Below are 26471 nucleotides of genomic sequence, written 5' to 3' on the forward strand. Positions count from 1 at the left end.
CAAAATGTGTAGGCCATTTTTCTGCTCAATCATACTCACCAAGGCAGTACTGTAAAGTCAAATTAGGAATGAGGCATTTCTTGGAAGGGGGGGCAATCATTTAACCTCTTTCATCAAAGCAATGCGAATACTGTTACAGTTCATATATATATATATATATATATATATATATATATATATATATATATATATATATATATATATATATATATATATATATATATATATATATATATATATCTGCTGCATTGCAGCAATAACCATTGACCTTATTGGGACTCCCTCAACAAGGATGTTAAAGATTGAAATTGTGACTTCTCTGCATTACCTATCACAAGTACCTATGTAATACACAGTTATGCTGAATGCTGATCACTCTAAAATATGCATATTAAATATACACATGCATATGTACCATCATATTCTCTCCACAATACAATTTGTAATTTGAAGCTGTGTACAAATTAATTCTTGAATGTAGCATGTTGATGACAAATTATAATTTTAACAGCCTGAGATTAGCCTTTACAGAACATTGGCTGCTCAGTTTCCATAGCTGTTGCTGCATTTTTCCTACTATTTGAGATGGGAGAAAGTTAGCAGACAAAATGGATTGTGAACAAAACTGATCACTGGTTTGAATTAAAGTGATTTCCTTTCAATCACTCATTGCACTATACTTCTTTTAAAAATCTGGCCTCATGATTACAGCTGTTTGTTACAATATGGGAACATTCCGTTCAATTCTTGGCGTTCATGCTCACTTTCTCTGCAATTTTACATAAATGTTGTGGAAATGAATCAATAAATATTTGAGTCACTCATAAAGTCAGCCATTAAGTCGCATAATCACTTTGGACTGCAGTACATGGTGGATAATTCTATGAGGTGAGGAGCCAGACTCCAGAGAAACTAGTTTAGGCCCAATTTTTAAATGTTTCTAATCTATGGAAACACAGATGTTCACATGGGATATACTTGGAATAAGCAAAGAAATACCTTGGGACTAACTAGGCGGATGGTGCCTTCATGATTCCTGTCTGGAAAAATTTGGTTTTGTCCAAGGGAACATAAACTCCTTATCTAGAGTCCCATAAACACATACCTGCTTGAATACGTACAGGAGTCTGATCTAGTTCAAGTGTTATAAAACCAGTAATTGCTAACTAAGTGGCTGAAAGTAAACTTACTGTGACTCCATCTTGGCCATAACACTTGGCCATCACATCTTTCTCTCTCTCTCTCTCTCACTCACTCACTCACTCACTCACTCACTCACTCACTCACTCACTCACTCACTCACTCATGCATAGTTCATAGACCGGAGCTGTGCAACTCGGAATAAAGAGGATACAACCAGTCTTGAAGAGGATAAGAGGATTGACCTCATTACGTAACCTCTGCAGACAGTTAGGAAAAAGACTCAACGGCATAGAGTGAGACGGTTCTCGGGACCTTTCGAGCTACAAAATAGATTTCAGGCCCTTGCAGAGGAGGTGCAAGTGTCAACGAGGGAAGAGGTCTCAAAACAAAGACAAAATGAAGAGGCCACAGGGATAGAAAGAAATGGTGTTGAGAAGAAAAGAAAAAGGAGTTCAACGAGATCTGAGCACAATGGAAAAATGGACAAATGAGAACAAGATGTAATTTAATAAAGATAAGTGTAAAGTTCTGCATCTGGGTCAGAAAAATGAAAAGCATGCCTACTGGATGGGGGATACGCTTCTAGGTACACTGTGTGTGAACGAGACCTTGGGGTACTTGTGGATTGTAAACTAAACATGAGCAGGCAGTGTGATGCAGCGCTAAAAAAGGCGAATGCCATTTTGGGCTGTATCAGCAAGGGGCATCACATCAAAATCACAAGATGTCATAGTCCCATTGTATACGGCAGTGGTCCCCAACCTTTATTAGGCTGGGGACCGGCAGGGCATCGGGCCGCACCCTCGGGGACCGCGCCCGCGCGGGCCACGCCCACGCTTCTGGCTGCGCCTGCGGGCCGCGCCCGCGCATCGAGCCGCGCCCGGAAGCCACGCCCGCGCATCGGGCCGCGCCCGCGAGCCACGCCCTCGGATCGGGCCGCACCCACGGGCCGCGCCCGCGAATCGGGCCGCATGGGCGTGGCCTGCACGGGCGCCGCCCGGCCCTGATTCCCTCTTCCCGCCCTCCCGCAGTAAGAAGGTTCCCGGGCCGCAAGCTTGCGGCCTGGGAAGTTTTTTACTGCGGGGGGGGGCGGGGAGACGGAGCTGCGGCCCGGCGCCATGGCCTTCGCGGCCCGGCGCCGAGCCGGGGCCCGCCGGTTGGGGACCACTGGTATATGGCACTGGTCAGATCACACCTGGAGTACTGTGTGCAGTTCTGGAGGCCTCACTTCAAGAAGGACGTAGATAAAATTGAAAGGGTACAGAGGAGAGCGACGAGGATGATCTGGGGACAAGGGACCAAGCCCTATGAAGATAGGTTGAAGGACTTGGGAATGTTCAGCCTGGAGTAAAGGAGGTTGAGAGGGGACATGATAGCCCTCTTTAAGTATTTGAAAGGTTGTCATTTGGAGGAGGGTAGGATGCTGTTCTCATTGGCTGCAGAGGAAAGGACACACAGTAATGGGTTTAAACTACAAGTACAACGATATAGGCTAGATATCAGGAAAAAAAATTTCACAGTCAGCGTAGTTCAGCAGTAGAATAGGCTGCCTAAGGAGGTGGTGAGCTCCCCCTCACTGGCAGTCTTCAAGCAAAGGTTGGCTACACACTTTTCTTGGATGCTTTAGGATGCTTTGGGCAGATCCTGCATTGAGCAGGGGGTTGGACTAGATGGCCTGAATGGCCCCTTCCAACTCTATGATTCTATAAACCTGGTTAGAGGCTGGCAAGTCACCTGTTACCTGCACATGGCTACATAAAAGATCCCTTTGATTAGCCGTGTAGTAAGAATTCCCTGCCTGTAATATAATGCCCAGTCATGTGCATATGTGATATAGATCAAGACTTTGATATTTGGGGAGGAAGGCCCTGTAACCTATTCCCAACCTTACCCAACCAGAAATGGGGACAGAATATGTCAGTCTCCCCATTGGAGCAAATAGCAGTTCTTCATTCTCAAAACCCCATGCATAATTTTTTAAACTGCTATCTTGTCCTTCCCTCCTTGGTTGACTTTTATCTAAATTGAAAGTCCTTCTTCAGTCTTTCCTAAGAGGAAAAGTGCTCCAAGCAGCCCTTAATCATCTTGGTTGCCCTCATGTACTTTTCCCAGTTCTATGTTTGAAGACACATGGGCGAAATGATACTACTCTCTGGTCTATACATTATAATATTGGCTGCTGTATTTTCCTAATAAGCCCTTGCATGAAGTTTGCCTTTTTCACTGCTGTTGCACCTTGGGTCAATATTTTCCTTCTGCTGTCCACTATGACCCCAAGGTTTCTTTTTCTTTTCCATCTTACTAGCTGGGATTTTTGTTCCAGTGTGCATCACCTTAACAACAATGAACTTCATTCGTCACATGTTCCAGAGAATGTCTGTTGAAAGTTCTCATGGGTGGACACACGGAACGTGTAACATATGAATTGATCCTCCAAGCCATCAAACCAGCAAAGAAAATCAGACCAATGGTCCACTTAGTTTACTGTTTCACAGAGCAGCTAGCCAGTTTCCCTGGAGGGCCAACGAACTCATGGAGTAACAAAGCATTTTTTTCTTTTGCCTGACCTGAACATATTGCCCATCAATTTCTTTGGTACACCCAAGTTGTAGTATCATGGGAGGAGGAGAAAAAGCTCTCTCTATCCACCTTTTTCATCCTTTGCATCCCTTCAGCCTCCTTTTTATACTGAAAAGTCCCAGGCTCTTCAAGCTGAAGGCGGCAGGCCCATTGCAATACATGTATGTATGGAATCACTGGATTTTATCATCAAAGACAATATTTACTTTTTATTAATTTCTCTATTTTAAAACATATTATTTGGGCTCCCTGTTCAATGAAAATGTTTTACTATGACTGGGTTGTTTGAAGGGAAATGTTCTGTTTACTTAAAATGAATGAAAACAAGAAATCTGTCTGAGGTATAGGCCCTGTTTTATTGGTATCCTCTTCTGATTTCCGGGTTATGATGGCCTGAAATATTTATCATAGAATCTGTGGGTATCAGTGGAGTTCTTTCAAATAGGGTAACTTCTGTGACGAAAGCATCATTTGATGAATAAAGAACTCTATTTTAGAAATAGCAATCAAATGCTACAAAGGCAAAGTGCGCAAATGCCTCACATACAGATCACTGCTCGGCAACCAGGTCTCTGGGTTTTCATATTTTACCTACGCAGTTGCTAGGAGACAGGAAGACTATGTTTCCAGCAGCTCCACAGTTGCTGGAGAACCTAGTAATTGGTGTGTGTCTCTGTGTGTATGCATGTGATTTCCCAAAATATCACAGAAATGTATTCAGCAGAAGAATTTCAGCATACTGAAGGAACAGAAAAGGCCAAAGATATTTGGAAGGAATGTATAGTAATATAGTGGTAAGAAGGTTGGTGGGGTGGCATCCTAAATTACAAAAGAGTGTGGATTTGTATTTTTATCAAAAAACCTGCTCAACTTGAGAGAAGGGAAAATTAAGAACCTCCTCTCCGGGGGGAAATACTGAAGTTACCAAACACTGTTAGTTTTATTACGGTCATAGACCAGCATAAGATGATACAGAAACAGCCATTAAAACCAGGAATTAAAACATCTTAAAAGATAACAATAGAAAATAGAAAAGGTAGATAAACACAGCTGTCCAGATTCATTTAAAACAGACCATTCTATTACGAATTTTGATCGCTGCTGCACAGAACTTGGCAACTCTATAAGTTGTATTATTTTCTATATCTGCAAGCAGCAGAGAAATGTTAAATTCTCCTGAGCACCCTGGGAATCTACCTAGCAACAGAAGAATTAGACTAGTTCAAATTTCATTATAGAATCGACATTGAAAGAGAACATGTTCCATGGTTTCTGCATGTCCAGAGCCACAGGTGCATTTCCTTTCGGTATAGGGTATTTTCCTATATCTTCCTTCTAATACCGCCGAAGGGAAGGCATCACAGCATGCCAAAGTGAAGGCCCTCCTATGACTAGGTGGGGTGGCATCCTAAATTACAAAAGAGTGTGGATTTGTATTTTATCAAAAAACCTGCTCAGCTTGAGAGAAGGGAAAATTAAGAATCTCCTCTCCGGGGGGAAATACTGAAGTTACCAAGTAGCCAAATACTGTGCCATACTACCAGAAAAGACATTTCAAGCTGGCAATGGCAACAAAACAGTTTGTTTGCAAATTGTGTCAAGACTGTGTCAAAATGAGCGCCTAGGTATTATCTCACCTTCGTAATCTTTCTCAGTGACCCTGTGTCAGTGTGGGTTTTTAAAAAATAAAAATGCACAATGATATCTCTAAGAACAGGTGAATAACCTGGTATCATAAGTTTCCTCATGAATTTGCAATTTTTTTTCTTTTTCTCCTGTAAAGGTAGGGTCTACTCATATCAATTTTCACAAGCATGCATATTTCTTCAAAAGTTACCCCCCTATGTAATCTTGACATGTTTTTATTGTTTCATAATATTTTAAATGTTTGATTTAGAAGTGTTTTTATTGTTGGACATGCGTACATTGCCGTGATTTGCTGGATTATGGTTTTGTAATTTATGTGGGTTCTGTAGCTGGCTTGGAGCCATATCACAATAAATCTGTCTGTCTGTCTGTCTGTCTCCTACCTACCCTACCTATCATCTTCATCATCATCATCATCATCACCATCTATCTATCATATACCTATCTCTCATCATCATCCTCATCTGCTCAGCTTGATTTAGGCTTAAGTGACCAAGACAAATGAGTGAACGTTGACTGCACATAATCTTAGGGATAACTGTATATCTGTAAACAAGACTGTTGCATAGTGCAGAAAATAATAAAACCAAGATTGACACATATGTAGTTTAAAACCATCATAATTATAAAACACTTAAACAACTTTTACATCAATCATTAATGAATAGGGTTGTGCAAGCACAGAAAAGACCAAAAATCCAGATGTGGAGAGATTTTTGTTATTATTTGTCATGCCCCCCCCTCCACATTCCACCCAGCATTGCACTTCACTCATGTGTTGCTGGACTCCCAGGAATGGATGACACAGCAATGAGAGCTAGATGCAGTTTCATCCTTACACAGCCTGACCTGTGTTAGGACACAGGTCATAAGATGACTACATTTATAGCTGTGCCACACTCCAAATAGACACTAGATATGCTAATGTGTCTCCAAAGGAGGCAGATTGTAAACACAAGAACAAAAGAGAAATGCAGAATATTATCCCACCAAAACTCTTTTTCAAGGATTCCATCCCCTCCCTCAAGCCAAGTCTGCTATGCAGAGCAAAGAATTTCAAGGAAAGCTCTCTCAATAGAATTTTATACCAAACACATAGGTTGATCTTTTGATTAAAAAACTAATTCCCTGAACAAATACTTTAGCTTGAAATGCATCAGGACTCTTAAAATAAACATTAGCTATCACCAGTTTGTTTGTTTTTTTTAATTTGTCATTGTACTTTACTGCTGCTGTCTTATATTAGCTCTTTGCAGTTCTCTTTTATTACTCCCTTTTTGACAATAAATGCGTGAACGTGGATCATATTCCTGCTGAGCTCCTTTCCCCCCTCAGACTCTGTCCTTCCCAGGCTCCGTCCCAGATCTCCAGGAATTTCTTAACCCAGGGCTAGCAACCCTTCCCCAAAAGTCTCAATCATTGGGAGGCTGGAAAAGCCTTCTCTGCTTGCTCCTGACCATGGGATTTTCCATTGCCTCTCTCTCTCTCTCTCTCTCTCTCTCTCTCTCTCTCTCTCTCTCTCTCTCTCTCTCTCTCTCCTCCCCCCATCTGTTTTTCTCCCCAATGTGGACCCCAAATGGCTTTTATAAATGACTTTTTCAAAGATATTTTTCCCCAGACTAAAATATGGTCACTGCAAACAACCAAAAAGGAAATGTAGGAAATATAGTTTGTTTTGATTTACAGTACGCCCCTCAAAGAGTTTTGTGCTCTTCCACCTCCAACTGGCTAGTGATCCCTGGCCCAAAAGAAGCCCACTTGATCTCAACAAGGGCCAGAGACTTCTCTGTCCTGGCCCCACCTGGTGGAACAGGGCCCTAACAGAACTAAACAAAGGGAGCTCTTCCACCAGGCATTTGGTTGAGGCAGACCAGAACCAGCAACACCTGGGCCCCTGAACTTCCCTCCCAACAATCCATGTAGCTGAACTTAACCATGGACCTATTTGATAGAAGAAGAAGAAGAGTTGGTTCTTATATGCCGCTTTTCCCTACCCAAAGGAGGCTCAAAGCGGCTTACAGTTGCCTTCCCATTCCTCTCCCCACAACAGACACCCTGTGGGGTGGGTGAGGCTGAAAGAGCCCTGATATCACTGCTGGGTCAGAACAGTTTTATCAGTGCCATGGCGAGCCCAAGGTCACCCAACTGGTTGCATGTGGGGGAGCGCAGAATCGAACCCAGCATGCCAGATTAGAAGTCCGCACTCCTAACCTCTACACCAAACTGGCTGATAGCTGATAGCTGATAGTTATCCTGTTAAATTGTTACTTTCTGTTGTTATTATTATTATTATTATTATTACCATTGCTGCATTTCTATTTGATGCAAAACCTGAGTTCATTGTATTGTTCTTTTACGTTCCATGCGAACTGCACTGAGCCTCAGGGGAGGGCAGGATACAAATTAATAATAAATAAAAATAAAATAGCAAGAGTAAAGATGTGTGTATTCATATGTGCATTGGGGGAGGGGAGCACCAGGAATGTCACTTGGGAGCCAAGGGGGTGGCAGCCTGAAAAATTTTGGGAACCTGCAAATTTGTATTTCAGTTCTGCACTGTGTTTGTATGTGCAGGTAGTACATAGTCTCATGAAAATTAAATACTTTTTTTAAAAAGCAAGAGTTTCCAAAATTGGCAGAGCATTGCTGTAGAGGCTGGGAAGTATCCTGTCAACTTCCTGGGGAAGTACAGTAATTTTCTGATGTACATCTGTTTCAGAACACAGACAGCCCCCCAATCTCAAACAACTCCTTACCCACAACAAAGCTGCATCTAATGTGAACATGGACACTGGTACTAGAACTTGCAACAAACCCAGATGCCAACTCTGCAGCCATATACACTCCAATGCCATAATTACTGGACCTACAACATCACCTATACCATACACCTGCTCACCTGCAAACTTAGTATATGCCATCAAGTGCCAACAATGTTCCTCTGTTCTCTACATAGGGCAAACAGGTCAAACCCTAGGCCAAATAATTAATGGGCACAAGTCTGACTTCAAAAACCACAAAATTGAAAAACCTGTTGGGGAACACTTCAACCTTCCAGGACATTCAATAAGGGACTTGAAAGTAGCTGTTTTATTGCAAAGGATCTTCAAGAACAGGTTAGAAAGGGAGATTGCAGAAATGCAAGTTATTACAACACTCCAAACTATGACTTGCCCTGGACTCAACAAAGACATAGGTTTATTTTATCTCTTTATTCATGCTAATCTTGTTCAACTTGTGTATCCATATTCCTCACAATTTATTTTATTTGTGATATTGTGATAATATGACTGTAAAGTAATGGTAATGTTATGGAATATTGAGTTTACTCCCTGGCCTTGGGATAAGATACTTACCGGCAATTACCTTGTAAGAATTTTTCACACTGGTATGGAAACAGATGGGGCAAGCAGCATATGGCCGTGTGGAATCCTTTGATCACTGTCACAGACAGTTTTATTTCTCCCATGTTTGTGTGAATAACAACTGAATTTCAAGGGGATTGGTAGGCTGTTTTAGCAAAGAATTATCATTAGCTGTATTTAGATGTGTGACACAGTTTACTAATGTAACAATTAATTTTGCTATATATTCCCATGGTCATGTAAGGAGTTCTTAGTCTGAGGAAGAGTGCTTGCACTCGAAAGCTCACATCCTGAATAAATCTTTGTTGGTCTTAAAGGTGCTACTGGACTCTGATTTTATTGTGCTTCTTCAGACCAACCCATTTGACTCTTTCCTGGGATTGGGCCATTTTTTTCAGCAAATGGGCAAGATGCTGGCAAGATAGTGAAAGGCTTACCTTTTGCTGATGCCATTTTTTTGGCGTTTTACATGATGTCGGCAGCATCCAGCATCCCAGCAGCAAAATGGCAGCTACATCCTCCATTTTAAAGCACCATGTAGAGCGAGTGAGAGGAGAGCAAGCAGCAAACACTCGCTAAGGAAAGGTGTGGCACTATCTCTGCCTCCAGTGCCTGCTGTCGCACCCACCTCCCTCTCCCTTCTTCCTTTTCTGAAGCAAACTTTTCTGAAGCAAACTGCGTGGAGCAATGAATATGGGTTAAATCATCCAGGTAAAGCAAAAATTGAATTCCTCACCAGTTAACATACAAAGCATGCCTCTCTAACCCCCCAAAAAATCAGGAACAAGGTTACTTTTTTAAAGCTTCAAGGCTCGTAATTCCAAAAGGAGTGGCAGTAAAGTAAGAACTATGAATCTATGATTAGATACATAAGCATAGCAACAGAAAAGTTTTACTTAAAAAAAATAATTAGCTTGCATCATGGTCCCTTTAAAACTGGGAGAAAGGTGATTGACTGCCTGGCTTGATTGACAGCCAGAGGAGAGTCATGTGTATAGAGCGTTTCTCTCCTCCGCCATTTCAAGCAGGCATGCGGAGCCAAGAAGCGCGAGAAGGCAGCAGAGGAGAGCAAAAGAACCAGGTGAGGAATGGCTGGAGGCACGTTTTTTTTTTTTTTATAGTGTTATGCCATTGTACTGGTGTGATGCTATTTCTAATAGCAGTAGGGAAAGTCATGTGGAAAATAATCTGTTACAGAGGGCCTGAGCTACAGTTGATGTGATACACGAGACATTTAAGGCTGCAGATTTTAAACCATATTCTCTTTTGCACTAATACCAAACTCAATGGGACTTCTCCAGAAGAATGTTGTCAGGCAATTAGGTTTCTAGTTTCCCAGAACTTACAGGATCTTTCAGAATTATACTCTCAGATGTATGGACAGGATGAATCAAACTGAAAGACCTTATGATAGAATAATTTTTGCATAAATGTAAGTAGAGAGAACTTTAATTTGAGATGGTAATTTTATATACACAAATTATTTAATATGTAGTGGTCTAATGGAGTAAGGGCTAGAGCTGAACTGATTTTTCATGTTTCATTCTTTAGCTAAAATGTACATATTCAACAGAATTTTGTTGCTGTTGATGATATGCAAAGCACACAAAAATCAAAACTGTTTCACTATCTTTTGTTTAGCATGGATACAAGCACTGATCACAGTCAAATTTATAGGATAACAGAGTTTTGTTATCCCAAATGATCTATAAAGTGCAAGGAAATTAGCAGAGCAAGAGGGGGATAACTAGCAAAGACCATTTTGCCAATGTTTACTGGATGATTGAGCCCTTGTAGGCAGACAACAAATATTATTTAAAAATAAAGAATGTAGTCTTTATTGAAATAAGAACACACAAGACAAATAATAGATTATATGCAATTACACTAACATACATATGCAGAGAGAAATAAGGTAGGAGATGGCTAGGTTTCCAGGGAAAGGGGATAGCAAGGGTGTAGATATTTACCCGTCTGGACATGGGGACTGTAGATAGAACAGGCAAAGCAACATGAATAAGCTGGCTTTTGAGTTGGGCTTCTGGCAGGGATTCGTACCAGGGAAATTAGTCACCGGAAAGGCAAATTGGGAAACCCAAATGAAGGGACTTTGTACCCTTTTCCTAGCCAGGTACGTGGTGAAAAGGCTGAAGTGGGCTTTAGACAAAAGGTGTGATTGCCCTCTGATTGGTATGACAAAAAGATTCAATTGATCTAGAATGGCAAAGATCAAAGTAATCAAAGAGGGGAGCTGTAAACCTAGGTTGAAATTCTAATATCTAGTTGATGAGAGTAATAAAACACTTGGTAGGCTGACATAATTGTGGGGACAGGAAGGAGGTTCCTTGGGTGAGGGGGAAAACCCTTCTGAAGATCTGTGGGTTCTCACATTAGCAATACAATGGCTAGCATGAGGAGGGATGCCACAAAAGAGGATGCTCTTTGAAGATTGAAGATGCTTCCTAGTCAGTGCAGGGATGCAGAGTTCATAAGCAATGTCAGTTCATCATGGCTTGTATACTGATGCTCACTTTAGAGTGCATTGTGCTATTGGGCTGACTTGGCCTCTGCCTAGGCCAAAGAAAGTGTCCAGAGGCTTGACTGTAGAGATTCAAGGGTACCATTCCAGTACAGTGATGAAGTCTTTATATCTATTGTTTAATTCCCCAAGAAATGCTAGTTAATGAATTCAAGAGAACATGCTCCTTCCATCGGATTCTCAGAATGGTTTCTGGCCTGTTTTTGCCTCTTCGGGCCATCTCTTTAAGCCTCTATTACTTTATGGATGAACATTGTTGGTAACAAACCATATGGAAAGCTGTTGCCCATGGTTGTTTTGTGGATTTTCTGCACTCAGATACATTCAAGTGACAATATTCTCCCATTCTAGCCCTCCTCACCTTGGGACATTGAAACTTTGCTTCAGCTTGGTATGCTTAGAACTTGCACTTTTAAGTTCACATGCTCCTTCCACCTGGGAAGACATACATGTGACATGAGAGCAAATAAACATGTGACTATTCCAGATACATATTAGCATCAACCATTGTACCACCACCCTGGCCAAGACTGCCATAATTATCACTGATCTTAATGAAGGATTAGAATAATTCTTGTTCTTTATCATTATGTCATCAATCATATTTTAAGACACCTTGAAACTGATGTATTAGGAAACTAGGGTCTAAAGCTTGAAAATAAACCAAAAAGGATCAACATCCAAAAACATTTATAGTCACCTAACCCAAAATTGTGTAATGCTTCTTTCTTCCAAAAGAGAGAGAGTGACTACACAGATCAGGCCTGGATAAAGGTAAAGGTAAAGGTATCCTCTGTGCAAGCACCGAGTCATGTCTGACCCTTGGGGTGACACCCTCTAGTGTTTTCATGGCAGACTCAATACGGGGTGGTTTGCCAGTGCCTTCCCCAGTCATTACCGTTTACCCCCCAGCAAGCTGGGTATTCATTTTACCAACCTCGGAAGGATGGAAGGCTGAGTCAACCTTGAGCTGGCTGCTGGGTTTGAACTCCCAGCCTCATGGGCAAAGCTTTCAGACGGCTGCCTTACCACTCTGCATCACAAAAGGCTCTTCAGGCCAGGACAGGTCAGTATTATTATAAAAGGGTAGCATCACACATTGCCTTATGGGTATTGGGTATGAGGTACATGAGTATCATGAGTATCAGATTCACGGATAGCAGGCATTTGAGGCTGTTCTAAATGGAAAACTAAAGAGATGACAGATACTGTAATAATGTGAAGGAAGCTTTTTGTCTTTTGGGAATGGAAATAGGAAATTTTGTTCTGGCTCTATTATTTCATTGTACTAGCACTGAACAAAGTCTGTGCAGCCCTTAAACCATGGTTTCCATACAAACCTGGCAGTTCAATAATACAAAGCCACTCAACTGGGAATCACAGGGCAGCAAATTAATAAATGTTCTATGCTTTGTTAAGTAGTAGTATTGGCAGTAGCATGTACAAAAAGGATCTAGGAGTCTTAGTAGACCATACATTGAACATGAGTCAGCAGTGTGACTTGGTGGCTAAAAAGGCAAATGGGATTTTGGGCTGTATCAAACGGAGTATCGTGTCCAGATCACAGGAGATGATGGTAGCGCTTTACTCTGGTTCAGCCTCACTTGGAGTACCGTGTTCAGTTTTGGGCACCCCAGTTGAAGAGGGATGTAGACAAACTGGAGCGTGTCCAGCGGAGGGCAGCAAAGATGGTTTGGAGACCAAGATGTATGAGGAAAGGTTGGGGGAGCTTGGTCTGTTTAGCCTGGAGAAGAGACGACTGAGAGGGGATTTGATAACCATCTTCAAGTATTTAAAAGGCTGCCATATAGAGGATGGAGCAGAGTTGTTCTCTCTTACCCCGGACGGACAGACCAGAACCAATGGGATGAAATTAATTCAAAAGAAATTCCATCTAAACATCCGGAAGAAGTTCCTGACAGTTAGAGCGGTTTCTCAGTGGAAGAAGCTTCCTTGGGAGGTGGTGGGTTCTCCGTCTTTGGAAATTTTCGAACAGAGGCTGGATAGCCATCTGATGGAGAAGCTGATTCTGTGAAGGCTTAAGGGGGTGGCAGGTTACAGTGGATGAGTGATAGGGTTGTGAGTGTCCTGCATAGTGCAGGCGGTTGGACTAGATGACCCATGAGGACCCTTCCAACTCTATTATTCTATCATTCTATGATTCTAATCAGTTTATCACTAACAGGCTTTCTTGAGGATGACATTGTTTATTGTAGGACATCATTTTCATTAAATACACTTTAATACAAGAGACTTTCCATGTCAGGCTGAGAGAAGCTGATCACATGATTCACAAACAAAACTTCTTAACATTGCTACTCAGGCATCACTTCAAATTCAGCCAAGATGCAGTTGGGCATTTTTTTTTAAAGCAGTGAAGTTCAATAACAAACGGCTAAACAAGAACCACTAAATATCTGCACGGAGATGTCACATTCAAATCAAAATGAAAATTACCAGGTAACAGTTTAATATAGATATTTATACTGATCTCTAGACCCTTCTCTTGCTTTCTCTCACACCAGAGAAGCCTAGAGAAAGACCTAGAAATATACCTATCTACATAGAACTATCTACATATACTATAGATGGCCCCTCTCACTGGGACAAATAATTTCCAAATTAAATTGATTTGTGTTGCAATTAAATCCATAGTGGCTTTAATTATTGATTTACAAAACATTCTTAGCTGTTGATTCGACATTTGGTATTTTAAGTTACAGAAAGATACCTAAGTGCTGTGTGGAGGTCTCTGAAAAGGTTTGAGTTGTTTTCTTCTGTCTTCCTGTCAAGCCTTGCTGTCAGCAGCTTCAGCTGCCCTAGCTCAACTTTAACCAAACAGCATTCTTAAATCTTCTCCCAGCAAACAAAATAACCATAGACCTGGCTTTGAATGCATAGACGGTTAAAACACATAACCCTCAGTTCCAGTTTCTTCTCCTGAGACATATGTTAAAAAATGATGGCAAAATAGTCACTTGGTTGCGTGTGTGAAATTCACAGTGTTTTCCCTGCAACATATAGATTTTTTTGCTTTGTTTTTGCAATGAATGTACAAAAATTAAAATGAGCATTAACTAAGGCCCTTGAAGGATCTCTTGAATTAGAGGAGCACTATCTCAGCTCTGATAAGAAAAAAAAATCTCGGTGAGCTTTCAAACCTTAACATTTAACTATGAACCACACTACGTTGCTCGCTGGTTTCATAGCAACATTTGCAATTCCTTTATAGGTTGTAACAACCACATATTAGTTTTCTTAGTCAACCAGTAAGTCAGTAACTTCATTAGGTAGTTTCATTCCTTCAGTTTGTTCTTTAAAAGTCTGTTTCAGTCACAATTATTCACATATAAATCTACTCCAAAGTGGAGAGAGAAAAATAAAGAGAGAGAGGGAGACAATGGGGACAGCCTAGGATTTCCAGGGTCTAGCACTGGGGGAAAGGCTTCAGAAGAACATTCCCAAAGTAGAAACCTTGCTACTTCACCTGCCATTAGCAAGCAGGAATGCCAGAAATCTATTGGACATCAGTGGTGGAAGTAAGGATACTTCCTGAGTCAACATTCAAGGGCCAATTTGTTGCTTGGTGTGGGTGAGGTTCAAGGGTAGGTTGGAAAGGGATTAATAGTTCTGGAAAATGGGCCCATCCTAAGCCCACAGTTTCCCCACCCTCCAAAGGAAGAAAGGAGACCATGTATAGCCAGCCAACAGCAGAACACGCAGAGGCAAGCAGGTGGGACACGCAGAGGCAAGGTGTCCCTCACCACACTGAGACCATGTGAGGCCAAGAATGCACCGCTCACTACTGTAAAGCCCAAGTCATTTTCATGCTTGGTAGGATGAGTCTGAACTGGGCTCCTCCTTTTTAGTAGTTCCAGCTCAGCTGTGGAGACTGACATATATCCCTCTCTTTGAGCTGGAGTGGTGCCAACTGGGAGAATGGCTCCTGTCTGGGGCCTGTTCCCCATTACATTGGCCCACCAATTTTTTTTCCTGGTTAGCTTAATGGCCAATCTGCCCTTGGTAGGTTTGGTGTGATGAAGAAAACCAAGGAATATTATGGCTGCAGACACTCATTAGCCTTGTTCCATGGTGACAAGCTTTGTGAGGGTTGTGGGGCCTGACACAAATTTACACCATCCTACAGTGACCCTTGAATGGCAGGTATTTGTGGATTATGTCTAGACGTGTAATAATTCAAGCTCCTGCAAGAACAGTAGATTTTGTCATGTACTGTCATTTCATTTTACAAAGCCAGCTTTCCATGTCTAGCTAAATAATTCTGCTGACAATTAAGAAAATATGAGAAAACCCAGCGCTAGTGGTGCTTTTCTAACTAGAGCTGACTGGGGTTGTCAATTCTGGCTCTGGAAATTCCCAATTTGGGGGTGGAACCTTGGAAGGGCAGGTTAGGGGAGTAGAGGAACCTCAGCAAGGTATGATGCCATAGAGACTACTTTCGAAGCAGCCATTTTCTCCAGGCAAACTGATATTGGCAGTTTGGAGCTCAGCTGTAATTCTGGGAAGTCTCCAAACCCCTTCTAGAGGTTGGCAATTCTACCCAAACACTTGTTTTAGCTTCATTTTGGCTTTTATTATTGTCAAAAGGCATCTCTGGGAGTGATTTTGACAGCTCCCTCAAAAATGCACTTACTTTTCTTCCAAGTATAGGATACTAGAGGGAAGTGTGTCCCCAGGAAGCACGTCTGGCCTTGACCAGGGCCAGGGCCTTTTAAGTCCCGGCTCCCACCTGGTAAAATGAGCTCCTGGAGCTCCTGAGGGCCCAGTCAGAGCTCTCTGGGTTCCGCAGGGCCTGCAAGACAGAGCTCTTCCGCCAGGCTTTTGGTTGAGGCTGGGCTGATCACTGGGCTAATAAGATTGGGTCCTCCCCTGCCCTAGTGACATCTGGACATCCCCTGGGGCCTACCATCACTCTGCTCTATAACAGACTGACACTGCTGGGAATGGAGAAGTTGATGAATATTGGTCTAGTTAGGGATTGTTATGCCTGCCATCTTGTTATTTAAATTGGGATAACTAGATTGTATTTGCATTGTATTTTATTGGTGAGAGAGCATCTTGTCATCTTATATTTTTATCTTGTTGTGAACTGCCATGAACTGGCTTGTCCAAGAGCTCACAGTATACAAATTTAATAAACAAACAAACAAATATGCTCAAAGTCTGTCATTTAAGGCGTCAGGAACCTGTAATCCATGACCTAAGGTAAAAGTATCTGATTCTGTTTTTAATGGTTTGTGCAATTTTTAAACAGATATTCTGGCATAAGCTGTACTTCATAGGTCTAGGAACAGGCTTACCCTCTAGCCCTCCTTACAAGTTTGTAAGATGCACGTATAATGTAGCAGTTGCACTAGGGAGATTCTCCAAGAAACAGACAAGCTCAGAGACTGCACAGCTTCTTTGTTCCCAAAGAACTTTAACTCTCAGAACTACAGAATTCCCTGGTGCTTTAAAAAGCCGGGGGTATGTATGTTCTGTCTGAGTTATGATTAATACCCTATGATCTTTGATCAATTTGCTTAACAATTTGATGATAAATTCTCTTTAATAAACAAGGAGATTTAGATATGAAGCACATGCAAAACTCAGCTCATCTCTAACTTTAACTGAATGTTATCCCTCCCCCTCAATTTCCATTTCACCCATTAAACAGTACCTGAATTTTCCAACTTATCCATGGAATGCTACTATGCATTAGTGACAAGTGACAAAAGATGCTCATAAACATAGTCACAAATGACAGTGAGGAATAGTGAATCAAATGTTTTGCCTCAAAGGAGGCCATTAAACACAATCTGTTAATTCCCCTGTAAGAAATCAATAGATGAGGTAAAAATGGTGAAACTATTTTATGCATTTAGAAAACAATCTATAATCTGCTTCCTATAATTTTTCTAATTATGCAGAACTACATGCAAGTTAAATACTGATCTCAGATGTCTGAGGAAAATGTTATGTTATGTTTTGTTTTTAAGTAGGAAAACCATAGAAAATAAATGGATTTTGGTTACTCAGCATATCAGTATCTAGTTATCAATCTATTGATTTCATTGACCTCTATATGTTACCAATAAGAAGATATGTGTACCCAAAATTATACATATACAAACAATTATATTGTCTGCATATGTTTAAATCAAATATTTATAAAACACATATACATGTATGTATGTACTATGAATATATACACTACTTATGTAAACACATATATATAACAAATATTATATATATATGATTGTGGCATAGTCCAGAGTGGTTTTCACTTTATTAATAAGCCTGATTGTCATATTTGCTCAGTGTTGAATGTTTAGCTGAAGCCATAAGCATGATAACTATGTACACAATAAACCTTTCTCTCTCTCTCTTTAAATCTGTTTCTTCATGTAATAATCTTATCGCTTTCCTTTATGTACATCGAATGAATAAATGCAAATGTTGCTTTGATGGTAGTTAACACCTTTCCTACAATGACAGCAGCTTTTATTCACTAAGGTCCACATTTGTAGTACAGGCCAAGCTTTAGCCACACTGTACAGAACTCTGGCTGTATAGAACAATTTGGTCCTTTAACATAGATATATGGTTATGCTACAGTACACTATATAATAATACAGTATTTTTAATGACCCTACTATGCTTTTCCAGGAAACAAACAAATAAAAAAATCCCATCTGGTCAAATTATACATTTCTTTTGGTATACAGTCCTTCTGCATTCATACAATATACATAATTACTTTCAAGATGAGACAATCTCAAAATTGTGTATTGTTAGATTTTAAAAAATTAAAAATTGAGAAATCTGAAAAATGGGGATCTGAACAGATGTGCCTTTTACTGATCTCTGACATGTTTTTATTTTACATATTTCTCATATATTGGAAATTGACTTGAACGATGCTTTTAAATAAACAGGAAGACAAAATAAATAAATAAATAAGTTAGATTTTTCAAATAATGGGTAAGACAACATGTAACAGTTTTTGCTCTCTGGTTCCCCCCCAGCCATCACTGATATAATCTTCATAGTCCATTTTATATTAATCATTTACCATTTGTCATTTTAAAAAACTGGTCAAAGCTTATTTAGCAACTAATATATATGGCTTTAGAGTTACATTGTTATATGTATTGTTCACCAACTTTTGTCAATGACATCAGAGAGTCCAACATCACTTTTTAACATTACCTTTTTTTTTTTTAGATTTTGAAAAAGGTCAATATCTTTCCAAACCATTAAGGGAAAGAGAAAGTACCAAACTCAGTAAGAAATGCAAGCTAAACATATATTCGCTAATATGGCTGCGCTTACAAAAATAAATGCTTAACATCTTAAATAAAATGACAATAACAATATACTGATGCCTTTTTTGTTTTGTTATTAAAAATCTCAATTTTTTCACAGCACCTATACCCTCGGAGGAAAAAAGGGGTTGATTTGATCTCATCATTATGTATATTTATAATTTAAAAAATGACCTGACGTGACTGTAAAACCTTTCACATCTATTTGAAAAAATAGTTATCTATACTATGAGCTGGTCTTCCAACGGTCTATCAGCCATGCTGCAATATCATCCTTAAATCAAATTAAAAAGAAAACACATGATGGTGAAGTATCTACCCACTTGATCAACCAGAAACTGATGCTGAACTCAGTTTGGTAAATTCTATCAAGTCATCACATTCCTCTTATCTGATACCTTTTTGAATATCTTCTCTCATACATCATACGTTTGGACTAGCCTATAGCATCTGTTGCATCTGTAACAATGCGAACATATTTGAATGCAGCTAACAACCTCCTCTACAACTAAATATAGGTTTTCCTTCATGAGTTTGGGTGTACAATGAGATGAGCAGCTGTTTTCAGCACAAAGGGTATTACTAGACAAGAGACCATGCTGGGTTTGGCTTGCACAGCAGGGTGAAAAGGGGAACAGCAAAAAGAAAAAGAAAAAGGACATGCTGTTAAAACAACATCATATAGGATTATATATCTACGGCTGTCCTCTCTCATCAGTCTTCATGTTTTAGGGAATGGCTTTGAAAAATACACTGCACTTCCAACTTGTGTTAGCATTGTCAACGTCTCACTAGCAGAGGCATTATCCCTTGGGTGAAACAAGTTTTTTGGGGGGGAAAGGTTGAACATTTTGGGCAATGTTGACAATACTTTTTGTTCTTTGAAACAGGCCATATCAACACATCTGTAAATGCAAAAATGCTAACCAAATTTGTATTTAGAAGTCCCTTTTCTCCTCTGAACATTTCTCAGTAGAAATCAGTGAATTTTTGCCCTTTCCCCAAATCATTTCATTACATGTTAAAGTGGTATGTTGGATGCTATCTGATTCTATAATTTCTCCATACAGTGCATTATACAATATGCTGATTTATTTCCCTCTGGCTTGAACTCAGATACAAAAAAAAGTTTCCCATAGAGAACTCCAGTCTTCTGCTATCTACCCAGATGTCAAAGCAAATGAAGTAGAGGTGAATCCATAGAAGCTCCAGATATCCGTATAGAAGTCACAAAGTCAATTTTTCCCTTTTTTATCCAGATCAAAGGCATGAATACAAGGCATTGTTAGTTGTGATGGGCAAAACTGAGTGCCTGTTGATATAACAGGTCAGGTGTTTAAGGCCTTTGTCTATGCAGAGTTATAATAATGCAGAAGCCAGCTTGAATACAAATTGAGGAAAAAATAGAGAAACAGAAAGAATGAAGGAGAGAAGAGATACATTTCAATACTGTGTCTACAGAGGGAGAAATGCACACAGCTTGCCCTTTGAAAGCTTCTCCATTTCCATGTCTTTAATACTGTCAGAGGTAAGAACACATTTTAATGGAGTTTAGTGGCAACTGAACACATTCGTTCATACACTCCATAAGAGGAAGTGTTAGGAGTTTCTAGCCTAGAATATCAAGGTAGACTGGAGAGGCCTTGGCCAAGTTCTGAAGGAGAGAGTGGATTTCTTTGATGTTGAGCCTCATATGAGGCTCCCGCTGCCAGCAACCCAGCATCAGATCATATACTTCTTTTGGGCATGTACGAGGTCGCTGCAGGACTCTGCCCTGAGTGATGCACTCGATTACCTGTAGAAATAAAGAAGAAAGTCAATGGATTTATTCTTTTATTGAGGATTCAGGAAGAGTTATTTGATAAACTGTGTGATGGCCACCTTGTTTTAAGTTTATATTTGACTAACACTTCATCTCCAGTTTCCTTACAAAAGCTCTGACTTTGGCAATTTATTTATTTGTTTGTTTATTACATTTGTGCACTGCTCTTCTCTGAGGCTCATGGAATGTAAAGAACAATACTTGCCATTTATGTCAAATAAAATACAACAATGGTAATAATACTAATAACAACAAAAGATAACAGTTTTAACAGGATAACAATCAAACTATCAAACAGGTCTATTTACTAGTAGTAAATGTCTGGACCCAAATGGGTGGGATTAGTTTTGGATTGAAATCTATCCTTGAAAAGGTTAACCACCATAGCCTGATCTGTGCTTTAATAGATGTATCACACACCTCATTGTTTGAGAGCTGGTACCATGGCTGTTTGCCATAAGTAAAGATTTCCCATAAAACAACTCCAAGGCTCCAGACATCACTTTCAGTGGTGAATTTTCTATACATGATACTTTCTGGAGGCATCCAACGAATGGGTAACATGGTATGTCCACCAACCTAGATGAAAGAATTGTAAAGAATTTAGATGGCATCTTGAGGAAGAAAGATGCAGGAAATGGATATTATATTTTCAACCTTTTGTGTGGGAGGGATTCTAATAAATAAAATCTTAAATTTACAATACTTTTCTCATTATCACTTGTGCAACCCTCATTATCTTAATCAGAAAAGCGGAATTATCTGATTTAATGTACTAGCAGTTTGCTATCTTCCTTCTGCTCTGACAAGTATCAGGGGAGTCTAATGGTCTAGCAGTTCAGCCAAGGGTTCATGGAGTATTCTCTTCCAGATGAATGTCAGAGATTAAATATGGTATAGCCCACACATCAAGTTGAGAACATGCAATTACATTGCCTATTGTTGCTAATCATTTGTTTGTATACAAATGTATCCACTTAAGGATGTCCCAAAAAATTGTAGCCAACTATGACTCTCTACTGATTTCACTGGTGCTAAAATAGATGGTTAACAATGCAATCCTAAACCAAGTTACATTCTTCTCAATCCAGTGGACCCAGGTTCAAACTCTGGCCTCTCTAGATACGGGATTGGGTAGTAGGTGATGTGAAAGACTTGCACCTGAAATCCTGGAGAGCTGCTGCTTGTCTGAGTAGACAGTACTGGCTCTGATGTACCAAGGGTCTGATTCACTATAAAGCAGCTTCATGTGTTCATGGAGGGTAGACCAAATAATATGTTAACTGATTTATTCATTTACAGTGGCAACTTTAATACCCAGAATAAAACTTTCTTGGTACATGATTATGGGCTGGTGTGTCATCAATATGCAGATGACACCCAGCTCTATCTCCTCATGGATGGCCGCCCGGACTCCTCCCTGGAACCATTTGCCAGATGTTTGAAAGCAGTGACTGAGTGGCTTGAGCAGAGCCGCCTGAAACTCAATCCCTCCAAGACGGAGGTCCTGTGGCTAGAGGGTAGGGGAGCGGATCAGGAAGTGTGATTACCATTCCTGGCAGGGATGCAACTTACTACCGCGCCCCAGGTCAGGAATTTAGGTGTGACCATTGATGCCTTCCTAACTATGGAGGCTCAGGTCAAAAAAGTAGCTGGCCAGGCATTTTACCATCTCCACCAAGCCCGGCTACTAGCGCCTATCTGTCCCCCAAACACCTACCCATGGTTATCCATGTGATGGTCACCTCCAGAATAGATTTCTGTAACTCACTCTATGCGGGCCTGCCCTTGTCCCTGACCCGGAGATTCCAATTGGTACAGAACGCAGCTGCTAGGGTCCTCACTGGAACACCATGGAGGGCCCATATCCAGTCAGTGCTGAGGCAGCTGCACTGGTTGCCAGTTGCTGTCCGGATCCGGTTCAAGGTTTTGGTTTTAACCTTTGAGGCCTTACGCAGGTTGGGCCCCGCATACCTGAGGGACTGCCTATTGCCCTATGCCCCCCGAAGGGCTTTACGGTCTGCGAGTGAGAATTTATTTTTTGTTTCCGGCCCCAGAGAGGCATGCCTGTCCTTGACCGGGGCGGGGCCTTCTTGGTCCTGGCCCCGACCTGATGGAATGAGCTTCCAGGTGAGCTGTGGGCCCTGTGGGACCTTTCTGTCTTCTGCAGGGCCTACAAAATGGAGCTCTTCTGCCAGGTCTATGGTTGAGGCTGGGTTAGTGCAGGAAGAACAATTGGGGTCCCCCTGATGCCAACAACAAATGCTATTTCTGACTAGTCTCTCCTTTCTCCTCCCTGTCGTTGCTGCTGTAATTGCTGTTGTGGAAGTTGTGATAATCTATTTTAATGGGGGTTTTAATGGGTTCTTAATTGGACTTTTGTAAACCGCCCTGAGTGGCAGTTAATATATTAAATAAATAAAATAAAATAAAATAAATAATAATTAAAGGTGCCACTGGATCCAAACTTTGTTTTACTGCTTCAGACCATTACAACTACTCATCTGCATTTTTCTTATAGACTACCTGCTTCTTTATTAATAGAATACATGAACATAGCAACAAGCAGTAGAACATGAGGCACTATCACACAAGTTTTACAATGAAGACCCTCTACATTTTATACACAAATATGCAAACATATGCTATTTTTCTCTTTCTTTTTATTTATGCTTATTTTATTTAAATTGGACATGGCATATTACAGCAATGGCCAGGTGCCTGTCACCAAAGAATTGCCCAATTAGTTCAAATCAATAGGCTAAATACCCAGACATTCTCCCAGAGCCTCACTGGCTTTTCGGGGCTGCCAAGTCACAACGCTGCAGTGTCAGCAGAAGCCATAACTGGCAGAATTCTTTTCTGGCAGCCCTACAGGATCGAGTGTCAAGGCTTGAGTGACCCAGTCTCCCATTCATTACTTTCATGCATCTGGGATCCAACCCATCAAGCAGACCACTAAGAGTTTAAGAGTCTAGAAAGCCTGTAGAGCTTCCTGTGCAATTTATATATGTATACATATCAACAATGCCTGAGATAGAATGCATTATAACATCTCTGAATGATTTTGAACAACCAGTGGCTAAGGTAAGTTTGGGAAATACAGTGTTAATAATGTATTAGTGATATGCATACCAGACACAAACAAGGATTCAGTTTCTGACCTTTGGGTCTATAAGGCAAAGAGCACCCCAGCCCTGCATTTACTCAGTGGGAGAATAATAATTCATTAGAAAGTAAAACACATTAGAACCTTAGAAATATGTGGCTATGCACCAGACCAAAGGGCAAGTGCCATTAAAATGTTATTAGTTGTTAGAGGCTTTTGGTTCATTAAATATTAAGTAGCCCTTAAACCTGTTCATCATATGGTATCTACTACTGACTTGATTCAGTAGGATTTTATGATATAGTCTTTAAAGAGGTAATGAAAACTGTGACTGTAAAACATGGTCCCATCTTTTATTATAGTTTTATTATGATTTAAATTTTCCACTGTCATTATAAAAAATGCAACTTTCTATAAGAAAAAGACACATTTCCTTTCCCTCACTAGTCTTCCTATAGATCTTTATGGCTTTCCTGATTACCTCACTCACTCACAGGGATATCGAAATAACCACAGAATAGATTAAAAGTTAAACTGACTATTACACCTGTTGGTGTTTCAGTCATGTTCCATTCCACTATATCAGTGGTAACTTCCAGCTGAATTAGGTGCATACAATATGAGCCTCCATGTACCTGGTAAATGGAATGATTTTCTAGAGCTCAAATTCTGGTCGGTTCCACATTTGTTCTAAGCTCAATTTGTATGATAAAATTGATGGGAAACAATTCCCTAATGGTCTAAGAAGTGTCCTGATGTGCTACAACTGTTAATACATGCACTCAGTACATGTTTTGATTGTATGTCATGCACAAATATGCCCTGGGGAGCTAACATTGTTTGTTGCTTCCTACTGAGTGGGCACACAATGGCAAATATACAAAATCTTCGAAACAGTCCATGGAGAGATTAAGCTCCAAAATAATCACTTTCCATGAGCGGTCCACATGAAGGCTGTGCATCTAGTTGTCTCTTAATCTGATTGATTTAAGACATTAAGAATGATAAACCTTTTGTGCAAGCCTTTTAGGAATGGAATGGCTATATTTCAGCTACTACCAATCAATTATTGCTCTTTGGCTGCCTCTACAATACAGGCATTAAAAAGCAGGTCCATTAAATTCTGTAGAGGTAGGAAAGGAGAAGAAAAATGCAGGTTGTCATGTTCTCCACCCACTGACAATTGTTGACACTAGTATTGGATGGTAAATTTGTCAACATAGAAAGCCTCTATTCCTATTGTTATCTTGCTGGCTGCAAGCTGTGATTGTAGCCTAATCCTTCATGCAGAAGACGTCTGGGTGAGGCAGGTTCAATAATATTTTTGAAGAACTGTTTGCTACCAATAACTAATTTTAGCCTTGATCTTTATAAACATTTTCATGACTGAACCGAAAGTAGGGACAATTAGGTGAAATGACCAGTGCAATACAATGGCTAAAACCTCTGTTCAGAGGCCTTTAGAGAACATTCAGTTCATCTTACAGGTTGTTAATGGACAAATCTGCATTTCCCTGCCAAAGATAATTCAGAGAAAGTTGCAGATCCATAAATGAGCCATTGATTACATGATATTTTGTACATTAAAAAATATTTGACTGATAAAACAACATTCTCACCCTTCAAAATGAGTTCATAGGATCCTCAGTGGCTGAAACACAGCCATCATTTTAATTCAGCATTTCATACTGAAGTGATCTTCTAATATTTTCAGTTTCCCTCTTAGTTATGCGGCAGCATCATTTTAATAATATATAGCTTTGAATATATACCTTCTTTCACTGGATTACGTCCAGTGGGATTTTTTGTCTTTGGTACTGATAAATGTTCAAATATCACAATTTCCCCCACTTCTATATCTGCTAATTAGATAAAACTAAACAAATATTATATTTACTTTGAGTGACAACTGTTTTTTGTAATCATGGCAATATTTTCTGGCTAGAAGAGCAGGAAGGTAAAAAAGGGAATATTTAGGCTAAAGGCACACACACCGACACACACATCCGGTGTTCCTTTATCAACTCACAGCTCCTTGTTATAAGGCACATTCGTGTTGGTATAATAGCTACCTGTCGTTCAGCTCTGCATGCCACTTGTTAAAAATAAGAGAATTTGTTCTCTTTCCATTCATTCTCTCTCTGTTGCTACAATGGCATAAAGCCTTGCCTGCTTTTGTGGGAACACACTTGAAAAAACAGCGATGGTATTGCATACTAATTGACATACTTTAATGACTCCTCTCCCTCACTTTCCCCCCTCCTCTCCCCTGAATTACCAGTTAGGAGCACATGAGGTTTGGCTGCCATGGAAACTAAGTCTCCAAATGCGCAAAACCCACTACATCAACATTTTGAGCATACTGCGAGCAAATTGCAAAGATGTGATAGGCTAGAAGAAGCACAGGGAAGGCTTTGCCTTTGCAGACAAGCGGCTGGAATTCTAACAGATTTATTATTACTAGTAGATAGCAGATAAAATTCTTGCCCATCTATTCCATTTGCAGGCCATACAGCAGTAATGAAATATTTACAACACACACACCACACGTTCACTACATGGAAAATGTTCCAGCTTATTTGCTTCATGTTCTTCTACCAAGGCAGAAGCTGCTTTAAAGTACAGATGTTTACTGGTGTTTGTGACAATTTAATGATTCATCAAATTATTTAGAATTAAGGTTTTCTTGCTACTGCTAACAAATTTGAAGAAGAGCTTGTTTTGTACCCATTTTTACTACCCAAAGGAGTCTCAAAGCAGCTTATAATCAACTACCCCTCCTCTCACCACAACAGAAACCCTGTGAAGTAGGCAAGGCTGAGAGAACTCTGAGAGAACTATGACATAGTAGAATGGTAGAACAATGGGGAGAACAATAAATCAGCGAATGCATACTGATAGCCCTGTTGGTTGGACGGATTGGTAGTGGTTACCATAG

General features: G+C 40.3%; 1 protein-coding gene across 8 annotated transcripts in view; it reads right to left on the bottom strand.

The window, feature by feature from the left end:
* Positions 1 to 13461: 13461 nt before the first annotated feature.
* Positions 13462 to 26471, bottom strand: part of NTRK2 (neurotrophic receptor tyrosine kinase 2) — a 208550-nt gene continuing 195540 nt past the window's right edge. For all 8 annotated transcript variants that reach the window (XM_077344644.1, XM_077344643.1, XM_077344641.1 and 5 more), the window contains 2 exons: positions 20845 to 21003; positions 13462 to 20397 (listed from right to left, as the gene is read on the bottom strand). In XM_077344644.1, the coding sequence (XP_077200759.1) occupies positions 20212 to 20397; positions 20845 to 21003 (345 nt within the window). In that variant the 3' untranslated portion in view covers positions 13462 to 20211. The remainder of the gene's footprint in view (positions 20398 to 20844; positions 21004 to 26471) is intronic.

This window comes from Paroedura picta, chromosome 7 (assembly GCF_049243985.1).
Source record: "Paroedura picta isolate Pp20150507F chromosome 7, Ppicta_v3.0, whole genome shotgun sequence".
NCBI lineage: Eukaryota > Metazoa > Chordata > Lepidosauria > Squamata > Gekkonidae > Paroedura > Paroedura picta.